The 14934-nt window shown below is 46.4% G+C and overlaps 1 protein-coding gene across 2 annotated transcripts in view; it reads left to right on the forward strand.

Moving 5' to 3' along the window:
- The window catches only part of HOGA1 (4-hydroxy-2-oxoglutarate aldolase 1), a 177130-nt gene that overhangs the window by 19360 nt on the left and 142836 nt on the right, over nt 1–14934 (forward strand). For both annotated transcript variants that reach the window (XM_082267994.1, XM_082267993.1), the window contains exons 2-3: nt 5569–5697; nt 8270–8397. In XM_082267994.1, the coding sequence (XP_082124120.1) occupies nt 5569–5697; nt 8270–8397 (257 nt within the window). The remainder of the gene's footprint in view (nt 1–5568; nt 5698–8269; nt 8398–14934) is intronic.

The following is a 14934-nucleotide window of genomic DNA, read 5'->3' on the forward strand; positions in this document are numbered from 1 at the left end:
CAGGGAAGGGGTTAACTTTATTGGGGAGGGAGGGGTTAAGTATGTCCCTAGGGGCGTGCTTTCTACTGTGATTGGCTGTGGCTTGAGGTGTAGGAACAGTGATCAACGGTCCTACATAGTAGAACCGTATGATCACCATTCCTACACAGGGGAGAATGACAGGCGGCTTGTTTACATCAGCCGCCTGACTTTCTCCCTCTGTACCGACGATCGGCGAGTGACCGGCGGACATCGGGTCCGCCGGTCACACGCACTAACTTCCCTGTGAACGAGCCGCGGCTATTGGCTCACAAGGAAGTGACAGGCAAGTGACGTACCGATACGTCACTCTGCCTGGCCGGGGCTGACCGCCGCAGTGTATAGTCGTGCAGCGGTCGGCAACCGGTTAAGATTTTTTACTAGTAATGGCGGCGATCTGCGATTTTTAGCGGGACTGCAACATTGCGGCGGAGAGATCGGACCCCTAACTGACATTTTTGACACTTTTGGGGGGACCAGTGACATTACTACAGTAATCAGTGCTAAAAAATATGCACTGTTACTGTAATAATGACAAGGGGTTAAATGTGAGCCTAGGGGCTGTTTTCTAACTGTATGGGGGATTGGCTTTTGAAATGATCATAGAGACCTCTGACCCTATATAGAAGGATCACAGGCACTCCGTGATTATTTCAGAGAGAAGAACGGTCAGATGTGTTTACAACAGCCAACCATTCTTCTCTCCTAGCGGGGAACGATCGCAGGTGTCATACGGCAATCGTGGCCTCTGTTCTGTGGATCGGCATCCCCGCTGCTATGTGGGGGCGGAAGTGGCGTGCGCTCGCCCCCCAGCACCTCTCCTGCGAACTGACATACCCATACGTCGATCCGCGCCGCTGAGCCAGCCTGCCGCAATATATATGCGGCGGGCAGCCGGCAAGCGGTTAAAAGGTGCCTGGACTGAAAAAAAAGTTGAGAAACCCTGATCTAGAAGAATTCCGGTTGAGACCGGCTGCTCCAGATCTTCTAGTATTGGTATCTGACCGTGCAAAGATCATGTTTATGATCAAGCTACATAGTTACATAGTTATATTGTTACATAGTTACATAGTTACATAGTTATATAGTTACATAGTTACATAGTTACATAGTTATATAGTTACATAGTTACATAGTTACATAGTTACATAGTTATATAGTTACATAGTTACATAGTTACATAGTTACATAGTTACATAGTTACATAGTTACATAGTTATATAGTTACATAGTTACATAGTTACATAGTTACATAGTTACATAGTTATATAGTTACATAGTTACATAGTTACATAGTTACATAGTTACATAGTTACATAGTTACATAGTTAGTCTGGTTAAAAAAAGACACAAAGTCCATCCAGCTCAACTAATAAAAAGATGCAAACTAACTAACTGAAGCTAACTTGCTTTAGTGAGGCTGATCACAAATACCAGAAAGCACCCCCAAAAGTAGGGGGGGTCTTCAGACAAGTTCAACTCTACAAGAAAAGAAAGAAACAGAAGAAGTGTTACGCCAAAGGTCCAAGAGCCAACTTTTGAATTAAGTTCAAGTTTTGAATTAACCAACTTTTCAAAAGTGGAAGTTCTGCTTTAAAGACTCCTCACCCCCTTACATGCCACATTTGGCCTGTCATTCTTTTTTTTGGGGGGGGGGAGCGGGTACCTATTTTTGGCAGGCATCTGTTCCCACTTCTGCGCGGAGCACCCAAGTGGAAGTTCTCCTCTCCCTCTCTGCAATCATCTGGGACACAACACAGATCCCAGAACATTGCCCGGCCATTGAGGAGGAACAGCGTGACTCGCGCATGCGCAGTACGCACCCGGCTATGGAGCTGCAAGCTGTCACAGCCGGGTGCCCAAACTTGTAATGCCAGGGAGAGGCGGGGGAAGAGAACCAAGGGTTCGGGCAGCCACGTCGCTGGATTGTGGGACAGGTGAGTGTATGTTTATTAAAAGTAGATACACCTTTTTGTAGCTGCTGACTAGGGATAGACCGATGTGTTTTTTTCAGGGCCGATACCGATATTTTGTTCACAGCGTATTGGCCGATATGGGCCGATATTTTGTACATTTAAAGTTTTGAAAAATAACGACAATTTTTGTCACAAATCTGGTACTGAACATGTTAATTTTTGTTTAATGCTTAATGGCTTGCTGGCACTCTGTTGTGGGTGGCTGACTGGCTGGCACCCTATAGTGGGTGGCTGGCACCCTGTGGTAGGTGGGTGGCTGGCACAGGGCCTGTGGGCGGCTGGCTGGTAGAGGGCCTGTGGGTTACTGGCTGTCTGGCACCCTGTGGTGGTGGATGGCTGGCTGGCTGGCACCCTGTGGTGAGTGGGTGGCTGGCACAGGGGCTGTGGGCGGCTGGCTGGTACAGGGCCTGTGGGCGGCTAGCTGGTACAGTGCCTGTGGGTGGCTGGCTGTCTGGCACCCTGCCTGTGGGTGGCTGGCTGTCTGGCACCCTGCCTGTGGGTGGGTGGCTGGCTGTCTGGCACCCTGGGGTGGATGGCTGGCTGGCTGGCACCCTGTGTTGGGTGGGTGGCTGGCTGGTACAGTGCCTGTGGCTGGCTTGTACAGGGCGTGTGGGTGGCTGGCTGTCTGGCACCCTGTGGTGGGTGGCTGGCTGTCTGGCACCCTGTGGTGGGTGGGCGGGTGGGTGGCTGGCTGGCACCCTGTGGTGGGTGGGTGGCTGTCACAGGGGCTGTGGGTGGCTGGCTGGTACAGGGCCTGTGGGTGGCTGGCTGGCTGGTACAGTGCCTGTGGCTGGCAGGTACAGGGGCTGTGGGTGGCTGGCTGACTGGCTGGTACAGGGCCTGTGGATGTGGGTGGCTGGCTGGCACCCGGCTGCTGTGGGTGGGTGTACGGCTGTGATACACTCCCGCGAGACTAGTCCTGACTCCAGACGAGGCTGTCCAAGGCGAGGGAGGCGGCAGAAGAAGAAGGCAGAATGATGTCACAAAAATATCGGCAATATCGGCCAGTTCCGGGGCCGATACCGATATATCAGGGAAAGTGCATATCGGCCTTGCCGATAATCGGTCTATCCCTATTGCTGACTTTTTTAATCTACACAAAAACTACTGCAACTCCGCTTTAATGATCAGTAGAAAGGAAGTTCGCCCACGTTTCGGGGTATTCAGACACTTCATCAGGGCTCTTGTGTTGTATAATGTGGATGGGCTTGATTGAAAAGCCAGATTCTGCTACTTGAAGTGTGCAGTTTATTGAGGCATGATGCAACAAATACCAAAAGTTAAAGCGTAACTCCACTTTTGTTAAGAAAAAACATTCCCCTCTGGGTGATCTCTGTACATTGCAGGGATTATAACAAACTTTGTTGCAGATTCCTACCTTTTGTTATTCTTAAGAAATCACTATTGGCTCCTCTGTGCCCCTATGCCAAGTTAGGCTAATGGGAGTGGTTTCATAGTTATCAATCAGCTGCTGCACCTGCAGGGCTCTAAATAGGAAAATTGCAGGCTCTGCATCCCTTTAGATTGGGATTATCTCACCAAAAATTACATTTTTGTTGCAGGGGATGCCAAAAGTCTGACTTGTGTCTTAGTGCAGACTTCTGGGAAAATCAGTGAGCCAATCACACAAGCAGGAAATTACATTTCTGGTTGGGGGTCTGTATACCAACTGTGTACACAGCGCCTCCAGGGGGCCATATTGCATTTTACAGAAAATTACAGAGCTACCGATTGAAAAGGAAAGGTAATTTTTAATAACATTCAATTACAATATGACTTGTGTCGCAATTGTATATACTATATTCTTCTTTTTTTATTCACAATTTTTTCCCCCATGAAAGTGGAGTTACCCTTTAAATTTGGGGCTTACAGTACAATACTTTTTTTTTTTGGTTTATCAACCAGTGTCCATCAACTCAATAACAGGATTACTTTGATTTTGGATGGGTTAAATACTAGGGATCGACCGATTATCGGCAAAGCCGATATATCGAGGGCCGATCTGCGCTTTCCCCAATATATCAGGATCGGCCCCTGAGGTTACCGATATTGCCGATATTTCGGGAAAGTACTTGTACTGGAATGATTCCTGCAGCCAGAGGCATCACCCCGGTACCGGCGTCCATAGCCGGCGGTCGGCTGTCTTGTAATGACAACAGATAGCTGAGAAGCAACTCGGCTGTCATTACAAGGAGCGGGAGGGGACGTCCCCCTCCCGCCCCCTTCCGCGGCTTGCCCGGGTCTCCCGTCCCACAAGGAGACCCGGGCAACCAGCCTGCACGGCTGCCGAAGACTTGGCTCTGATCGGGTCTCCATTAAGCCTCGGAAGATTTTACCCCCTTCCTGACCAGGGGGTTTTTTGCGATTTTTTTTACTGCGTGACTTTAACGGACAATTGCGCGGTCGTGCGACACTGTACCTAAACTAATTTCACGTCCTTTTTTTCCCACAAACAGAGCTTTCTTTTGGTGGTATTTGATCACCTGTGCGATTTTTTGATCATGCGCTATAAACAAAAAAAGAGCGTAAATTTTGCAAAAATAACAATATTTTTCACTTTTTTTTATATGAAATTCCCCCCCAAAAAAAATGTAAAAATCAAAATTTTTTAACATTTTCGGCCAATTTGTTTTATGCTACCTATGTTTGGTAAAAAAAATCGCAAAAAGCGTATTTTGATTGGTTTGCGCAAAAGTTATCGCATTTACTAACAAAGGGAAAGATTTTTGTCATTTTCTGTGTTTTTTTTTTTAACGAGTAATGGCGGCGATCTGCGTTTTTTTTTTTTGCGGTACTGCGACATTGCGGCGAACAGATCGGACCCTTGACTGACATTTTTGACACTTTTGGGGGTAGTGACATTACTACAGTAATCAGTGCTATACATATGCACTGTTACTGCAAAAATGACACTTGCAGGGAAGGGGTTAACTGTATTGGAGAGGGAGGGGTTAAGTGTGTCTTAGGGGCGTGCTTTCTACTGTTATGGGACATGTCTCCTATTGTAAAAACAGAGATCAACGGTCCTACATAGTAGAACCGTCTGATCTCCATTTTTACACAGGGGAGAATGACAGGCGGCTTGTTTACATAAGCCACTCCGCCTTTCTCCCGCTGTATCGACGATCGTAGTGTGACGGGCGGACATTGGGTCCGCCGGTCACACGCCCACACTCCTCTGTGAACGAGCCGAGGCGGGCGCTATTGGCTCAAAACCCGGTGACAGGCGAGCGACGTAGATCTACGTCACTCTGCTTGGCCGGGGCTGACTGCCGCAGTAAATATACTGTGCGCAGTCGGCAAGTGGTTAAAAACGCGGAAGTGATGTCATGACATCACTTCCGGGTACTTTTGGGGTCTTTTAGAGCCCCAGATCCCTTCATAATAGTACCTGTCAAGTAAAAAAAAATAAAAATGTTTTAAATGTACGAAAATATCGGCTCCTACCTATATGCATTGGCCAAAATATCGGTATCGGCAACGAAAAACCGATATCGGTCAATCACTAAAAAGTACATTTTATATAGTAGGGATCATGGTATTAACAATGTATCCTGTTTTTTTTTTTTTATAGGTATTGTCGTTCAAGGCTCCAATGGGGAATATGCTTACCTGAGCCGAGAGGAGAGACTGGAGGTGGTGCGGAAAGTGCGGGAGGTGGTACCCAAAGAGAAGCTTCTTATTGCCGGATCGGGATGTGAATGTATGGCAATTTGTAGGCAGAAACTGCACACCTCGGCACCTAACTTTATTTATCAGGATGTTCAGACAAAAAATCAGATTCTTATCTAAAGAAACTTTAAGGCTGGGATCACACTATTGCAAATTGGATGTGGGTTTTCCCCGCATCCAATTCGCATGACAGGAGAATGTGCCTGGCTCACAATGGAGCCGATTCACACAGCTCTGTGTCAGCTGTGGAGCGGCGTGCAGAAAAGTCCTGTGCATCTTCTCCTCTGGTCCACTTCAGGTCCAAATTCAGTCAAAAATTCGGACCTGAAACTCGGCATGGGGATGCACCAGATACCCTGTGGCCTGTGATGTGAAAGGGTAAAAGACTGAGGACTCTGATGTGAAAGGGGAGAAGACCGAGGACTCTGTTGTGAAAGGGTAGAAGACTGAGGACTCTGATGTGAAAGGGTAGAAGACTGAGGACTCTGATGTAAAAGGGGAGAAGACTGAGAACTCTGATGTAAAAGGGGGGAGACTGAGGACTCCGATGTGAAAGGGTAGAAGACTGAGGACACTGATGTGAAAGGGTAGAAGACTGAGGACTCTGATGTGAAAGGGTAGAAGACTGAGGACTCTGATGTAAAAGGGGAGAAGACTGAGAACTCTGATGTAAAAGGGGGGAAGACTGAGGACTCTGATGTGAAAGTGTGGAAGACTAAGGACTCTGATGTGAAAAGCTGGAAGACTGAGGACTCTGATGTGAAAGGGTAGAAGCCTGAGGACTCTGATGTGAAAGGGTAAAATACTGAGGACTCTGATGTGAAAGGGTAAAATACTGAGGACTCTGATGTTGACTAAGTTTGGCAGAACACTCTGACCTAAAAAGGGAGGGGGGAGGGCTTAGCACTCTGATGTTAAATGTGGGGAATGGGAATTCTGATGTAGAAAGAGGGGGGTGGGGGGACTGAGAACTCCGAAATTAAAGTGGGACTGAGGACTTTGATGAGAAAGGGTGAAAGAATGAGGATTCTGATGTGAAAGGGGGGGGGGTTGTTACTATTATTATCATTATTCTTATTATTATACGGGATTTATATATTGAGGTTGAGGACTCTGATGTTGAAGGAGTGGGGCAGAGCAATCCTCTGTGAAAAAGGAGGGACTGAGGACTCTAATGTGGAAAGAAGGGGGGCTGAGGACTCTAATGTGGAAAGAAGGGGGGCTGAGGACTCTAATGTGGAAAGAAGGGGGGCTGAGGACTCTAATATGAAAAAGAAGGGGGACTGAGGACTCTAATGTGAAAAGAAGGGGGATTGAGGACTCTAATGTGGAAAGAAGGGGGACTGAGGACTCTAATGTGGTAAGAAGGGGGGCTGAGGACTCTAATGTGGAAAGGAGGGAGAACTGAGGACTCTAATGTGGAAAGAAGGGGGAACTGAGGACTCTAATGTGGAAAGAAGGGCCAACTGAGGACTCCAATGTGGAAAGAAGGGGGGCTGAGGACTCTAATGTGGAAAGAAGGGGGACTGAGGACTCTAATGTGGAAAGAAGGGGGGCTGAGGACTCTAATGTGGAAAGGAGGGAGACTAAGGACTCTAATGTGTAAAAAAGGGGGACTGAGGACTCTAATGTGGAAAGAAGGGGGAACTGAGGACTCTAATGTGAAAAGAAGGGGGGCTGAGGACTCTAATGTGGAAAGAAGGGGGAACTGAGGACTCTAATGTGGAAAGAAGGGGGAACTGAGGACTCTAATGTAGAAAGAAAGGGGGAACTGAGGACTCTAATGTGGAAAGAATGGGGACTGAGGACTCTAATGTGTAAAAAAGGGGGGCTGAGGACTCTAATGTGGAAAGAAGGGGGACTGAGGACTCTAATGTGGAAAGAAGGGGGACTGAGGACTCTAATGTGGAAAGTAGGGGGACTGAGGACTCTAATGTGGAAAGAAGGGGGACTGAGGACTCTAATGTGGAAAGAAGGGGGACTGAGGACTCTAATGTGGAAAGAAAGGGGACTGAGGACTCTAATGTGGAAAGAAGGGGAACTGAAGACTCGAATGTGGAAAGTAGGGGGGCTGAGGACTTGAATGGGGAAAGTAGGGGGGTTGAGGACTCTAATGTGGAAAGAAGGGGGGGTGAGGACTCTAATGTGGAAAGAAGGTGGACTGAGGACTCTAATGTGGTAAGAAGGGGGGCTGAGGACTCTAATGTGGAAAGAAGGGGGACTGAGGACTCTAATGTGGAAAGAAGGTGGACTGAGGACTCTAATGTGGTAAGAAGGGGGACTGAGGACTCTAATGTGGTAAGAAGGGGGACTGAGGACTCTAATGTGGAAAGAAGGAGGACTGAGGACTCTAATGTGGAAAGAAGGGGGACTGAGGACTCTGATGTGGAAAGAAAGGGGACTGAGGACTCTGAAATGAAGGGTTTGGAGACTAAGGACTCTATGGGGGGAGGGTCTCTGATGTTAAAGAGGGGGCTTCTAATGTGGTGGGGAGGCACCTCTTTTATAATGGGATTACATGATTTTACCAATGCTTTGGGAATGTATGGACCTGTATGAGAGGATTCCCTTATTATTAGATTGTATGCTCTTGTGGTCCCCAGCTACACAAGCCACGGTGGAGATGACTCTGGAGATGGCGGAGGCGGGAGCGGAGGCGGTCCTTGTGGTGACTCCGTGTTATTATAAAGGCAGAATGAACAGCTCGGCTCTGGTCCATCATTACACCAAGGTAATCCTACAGAATGTCCTCCAAGCCAAGAAATAATCCAACCAATGAAATCCAAGGAAGCCAACATATGGACTATGGAGCCCCTGAGGTTCTGTGCTCTCTAGGCACACTGACCGAGTTGCCCTGGTCACTAATTGCGACCAGAAGCCAACAGAGCGAGCTCCAGAGGTGTAACTATCGGGGGCGCAGGGGTGGCAATGGCGGCCCACCTTCAGGCACCCTTGTCATATTTTATTCTACACCTGGATAGGAGGGGGGACAAGTGGCATATAGAGGAACCAATGCCCTCCATTTTCCTCCTGCAGCAGCTAAAAGCCTGCTTATCCTCCTCCTCCCTCCCCTGCCTGCATTCAGCAGCTGCAGAAGGAAAATGGAAGGCATTGGTTCCTCTAAATGCCGCCCCTCCTATCCAACTTACTTATTTCCTGCTGCTCCTGAGCCCCTGTGTTCTCCCCCCGCAGCGCTGTCGCCTTCCCCCTTCCCTCTCCTGGCTGCTGCAGGAGATGGAGAGTGGGGGAAGGGGCCAGTAAATATGTATATACTGGCCCTTTCCTTTTCTGAATGGACACAGTGAGTGATCGGTACCTATCGCTCCTGTGCCCATTTATAACTGAAGCATTTGGTTTGTGAATGAACAGGAAACCTTTGTACAGAGCTCTTCCTGTCCATTCATTCTTTGCAGCTCAGGCTGCGGAGATGGAGAGTGAGGGCTGTGTCCTCAATCTCCTTTCTCTGTCTCAAAGGTGAAATATCAGCGGTCTGCTTAGATCCCTGATATTTCATCAAAGCCTCCCAACGGGGCTCATAAAAAACTGTAAAAAAAAGTATAATTGTAAAAAAATAAAATAATAAAATTCAATAGTAAAAAAAAATAATTAAAAAAACAATAAAAATTACAAAAAGCAAAAACTATTGCCCTATTGACACCATCCACTGCTCTACTGACACCACCCACTGCCCTACTGACACCATCCACTGCCCTACTGACACCATCCACTGCCCTACTGACACCATCCTCTGACCTACTGACACCATCCACTGCCCTACTGACACCATCCACTGCTCTACTTACACCATCCACTGCCCTACTGACACCATCCACTGCCCTACTGACACCTTCCACTGCGCTTCTGACACCATCCACTGCCCTACTGACACCATCCACTGCCCTACTGACACCATCCACTGCCCTACTGACACCGTCCACTGCTTTACTGACACCATCCACTGCCCTACTGACACCGTCAAATGCCCTACTGACACCATCCACTGCCCTACTGACACCGTCCACTGCCCTACTGACACCGTCCACTGCTCTACTGACACCGTCCACTGCCTTATTAACCCTATCCACTGCTCTACTGACACCGTCCACTGCCTTATTAACCCCATCCACTGCTCTACTGACACCATCCACTGCTCTACTGACACCATCCACTGCCCTACTGACACCGTCCACTGCCCTACTGACACCGTCCTCTGCTTTACTGACACCACCCACTGCCCTACTGACACCGTCCACTGCCCTACTGACACCGTCCACTGCTCTACTGACACCGTCCACTGCTCTACTGACACCGTCCACTGCCTTATTAACCCCATCCACTGCTCTACTGACACCGTCCACTGCCTTATTAACCCCATCCACTGCTCTACTGACACCATCCACTGCTCTACTGACACCGTCCACTGCTCTACTGACACCGTCCACTGCCTTATGAACCCCATCCACTGCTCTACTGACACCATCCACTGCTCTACTGACACCATCCACTGCTCTACTGACACCATCCACTGCTCTACTGACACTGTCCTCTGCTCTACTGACACCGTCCACTGCCTTATTAACCCCATCCACTGCCCTACTGACTCCATCCACTGCCCTACTAACCCTGTCCACTGCATTGCTGACCCCATCCACTGCCCTACTGACACCATCCACTGCCTTATTAACCCCATCCACTGCCCTACTGACCCCATCCACTGCCTTATTAACCCCAATCCACTGCCCTACTGACCCCATCCACTGCATTACTGACCCCGTTCATTGCCCTGTTAACCCCATCCACTGCCTTACTGACCCCATCCACTGCCCTACTGACCACATCCATTGCCCCGTTGACCCCATCCACTGCCCTACTGACCAAGTCCACTGCATTGCTTAACCCGTCCACGGCATTGCTGACCCTGTCCACTGCCATGTTGACCCCATCCACTGCCCTACTGACCCCATCCACTGCTCTACTGACCAAGTCCACTGCATTGCTTAACCCATTCACTGCCCTACTGACCCCATCCACTGCCTTGTTAACGCCATCCACTGCCTTACTGACCCCATCCACTGCCCTACTGACCACATCCATTGCCCTGTTGACCCCATCCACTGCCCTACTGACCAAGTCCACTGCATTGCTTAACCCGTCCACTGCATTGCTGACCCTGCCCACTGCCCCGTTGACCCCATCCACTGCCCTACTGATTATATTCACTGCCTTACTGACCCTGTCCACTGCCCTACTGACCAGGTCCACTGCATTGCTTACCCCATCCACTGCCCTGTTGACCCTATCCACTGCCCTACTGACCCCATCCACTGCCCTACTGACCAAGTCCACTGCATTGCTTAACCCATCCACTGCCCTACTGACCCTGTCCACTGCCACACTGACACCATCCACTGCTTTACTGACTGACATAATTTACAGGCCTACTGACACCAGTGGTGGAACTACCAGGGTTACAAAGGTTGCACTTGGGACCAGGCCCTGGCATTCTGTTACAGTGGGGGGGGGGGGGGGGGCAAGACGGCAGAAAGGGAGCTCGCTGCAGAACACGTTAAAGAGTTTAGCTGGGGTATCGCAATAAAGGGCCCTGAGATCAGAGGTAAGGCCTTCATGGTTTCTTGCACCGAGGCCCTGAAGTTTCGCCTCTGATGGCCTCCCAATCACGTGACCAACGTGACAGTCTATCACAGTGATCATGTGATCAGCAATCTGCCTCTGCTTCTACCTAAGGAGTGCAAACTCCTTATCCTCGTGGGTCTGCAAATCAAAGTTTTCTGTCACCATAACCAGGCAACCAGCATTTTTAGAAGAGAGCTTGGCAATGGCAGCTTTCACATTTTGCTCAATAGAATAAATAAAAACTCTATTAATTAGGCTACACAGGTAATTAATAAAAAAGAGACCCTGTGCTATTCATCCATTTCCCTTGAAATAAAAACTGCAGCATGCTGAATTCATAAAATAGAAACAAAAAGGAAAGGAAGTGCGATGTAACGTCCACAAGGACGCACCGTTTTTGTAACCCCTTGGCGCCGAGCGTAGGCAAATATGCAGCCCCACTGGATTGGGCTTTTTTTCCGTGGGGCAGCATAGTTGCCTCGCTCCCTTTGTGCTGGGGAGGTGCCACACTTCCGATTCCAGGTCACCTGATGGCTGTGATAGCCTCTGATTGGCTCACTGGGAGGCCAGCCCCCATGTTTTCTCTCTGTGAATGGAGAAGAGAGATACATTGTATCTCTCTCTGTCCTTGCAGAGAGAGAAAAAAGTGTATATAAAAAAAATAATAATAATAATTAAAAAAGGTTTGATCTAGGTCAGTGCCTGGGTTATTGTTTGGGTCAAGGTCAGGTTCAAAGGTCAGGGTCAGTATTTTTTTTGGACAGGATTTTATTTTTTCGTCAGTGTGTTTTAGGTACGATAAAAAAAAGCAAAATCTTGTCTTTGGTGGTAGGGTATGGTAATAACAAGAAATATATACAAAGAGAAATATAAAAGCAAAGGGTAGTGCGCTATTCAGATGTGTGATGAAGCTAAAATAATAATATGATAAAACAAGAAGTGTAATAGATAAAAAACAATATTATAAATCTTTACTATATATATATATATATATATATATATATATATATATATATATATATATATATATATATATAAAATACATCTATATATAGATAGATAGATAGAGATATGTATATATATAGATAGGTGTGTGTATGTATGTATGTATATATATATATATATATATATATACATACATACATATCTACCTATCTATCTCTATCTGTATACATCTATCTATCTCTATCTATATACATCTATCTATATGTATATGTATATATATATATATATATATATATATATATATATATAAATAACAAGCATGTAAAAACCAAATGCTGAATAAATATAAAGCACAAATATATATAAAAAAATCTTCCCAATTGCAGTGAATTTCTAAGCGTGCAAAACGATGCCAAAAAAGTGCAAAAAAAAATGAATTGAAAAAAGTAAGTCCAAAAATAAAAAATATATATAATATTGAAAGTCCAAAAAGGAGAGTTCAAGAAAAAAGTCTGTGAAAAGTTCATCCACTCATCGATTGAATAATCTGGTGCACTCACCATCTCACATTCGATGAGTGGGTGAACTTTTCACAGACTTTTTGCTTGAACTTTCCTTTTTGCACTTTCAATATTATATATATTTTTTATTTTTGGACTTACTTTTTTCAATTCATTTTTTTGCACTCTTTAGCATCGTTTTGCAAGTTTAGAAATTCACTGCAATTGGGAAGATTTTTTTATATATTTGTGCTTTATATTTATTCAGCAGTTGATTTTTACTTGCTTGTTATTTATATATACAGTGGGTACGGAAAGTATTCAGACCCCCTTAAATTTTTCACTCTTTGTTATATTGCAGCCATTTGCTAAAATCATTTAAGTTCATTCTTCTTCCTCATGAATGTACACATAGCACCCCATACTGACAGAAAAACACAGAATTGTTGACATTGTTGCAGATTTATTAAAAAAGAAAAACTGAAATATCACATGGTCCTAAGTATTCAGACCCTTTGCTCAGTATTTAGTAGAAGCCCCCTTTTGATCTAATACAGCCAGGAGTCTTTTTGGGAAAGATGCAACAAGTCTTTCACACCTGGGTTTGGGGATCCTCTGCCATTCCTCCTTGCAGATCCTCTCCAGTTCTGTCAGGTTGGATGGTAAACGTTGGTGGACAGCCATTTTTAGGTCTCTCCAGAGATGCTCAATTGGGTTTAAGTCAGGGCTCTGGCTGGGCCATTCAAGAACAGTCACGGAGTTGTTGTGAAGCCACTCCTTCGTTATTTTAGCTGTGTGCTTAGGGTCATTGTCTTGTTGGAAGGTAAATTATCGGCCCAGTCTGAGGTCCAGAGCACTCTGGAGAAGGTTTTTGTCCAGGATATCCCTGTACTTGGCCGCATTCATCTTTCCCTCGATTGCAACCAGTCGTCCTGTCCCTGCAGCTGAAAAACACCCCCACAGCATGATGCTGCCACCACCATGCTTCACTGTTGGGACTGTATTGGACAGGTGATGAGCAGTGCCTGGTTTTCTCCACACATATCGCTTAGAATTAAGGCCAAAAAGTTATATTTTGGTCTCATCAGACCAGAGAATCTTATTTCTCACCATCTTGGAGTCCTTCAGGTGTTTTTTAGCAAACTCCATGCGGGCTTTCATGTGTCTTACACTGAGGAGAGGCTTCCGTCGGGCCACTCTGCCATAAAGCCCCGACTGGTGGAGGGCTGCAGTGATGGTTGACTTTCTACAACTTTCTCCCATCTCCTGACTGCATCTCTGGAGCTCAGCCACAGTGATCTTTGGGTTCTTCTTTACCTCTCTCACCAAGGCTCTTCTTCCCCGATAGCTCAGTTTCGCCGGACTGCCAGCTCTAGGAAGGGTTCTGGTCGTCCCAAACGTCTTCCATTTGAGGATTATGGAGGCCACTGTGCTCTTAGGAACCTTAAGTGCAGCAGAAATCTTTTTGTAACCTTGGCCAGATCTGTGCCTTGCCGCAATTCTGTCTCTGAGCTCTTCAGGCAGTTCCTTTGACCTCATGATTCTCATTTGCTCTGACATGCATTGTGATCTGGAAGGTCTTATATAGACAGGTGTGTGGCCTTCCTAATCAAGTCCAATCAGTATAATCAAACACAGCTGGACTCAAATGAAGGTGTAGAACCATCTCAAGGATGATCAGAAGAAATGGAAAGCACCTGAGTTAAATATATGAGTGTCACAGCAAAGGGTCTGAATACTTAGGACCATGTGATATTTCAGTTTTTCTTTTTTAATAAATCTGCAACAATATCAACAATTCTGTGTTTTTCTGTCAGTATGGGGTGCTATGTGTACATTCATGAGGAAGAAGAATGAACTTAAATGATTTTAGCAAATGGCTGCAATATAACAGAGTGAAAAATTTAAGGGGGTCTGAATACTTTCCGTACCCACTGTATATATAGAGGGTTTATTATATTGTTTTTAATCTATTACACTTCTTGGTTTATCATATTATTATTTGAGCTTCATCACACAGCTGAATAGCGCACTACCCTTTGCTTTTATATTTCTCTTTGCAAGCTCTTGAGTACTTGTGTTGGTGAGTGCTGCAGTTCATTTATAGGTGTGGATAGTAGCCATCCCAGCAGCGCACCTGTTCTCACACTTTAATATACAGTAAAACCTTGGATTGCGAGCATAATTCG

The sequence above is a fragment of the Pelophylax lessonae genome (genome assembly GCF_965119305.1).
Source record: "Pelophylax lessonae genome assembly, chromosome: 9".
Taxonomy (NCBI): Eukaryota; Metazoa; Chordata; class Amphibia; order Anura; family Ranidae; genus Pelophylax; species Pelophylax lessonae.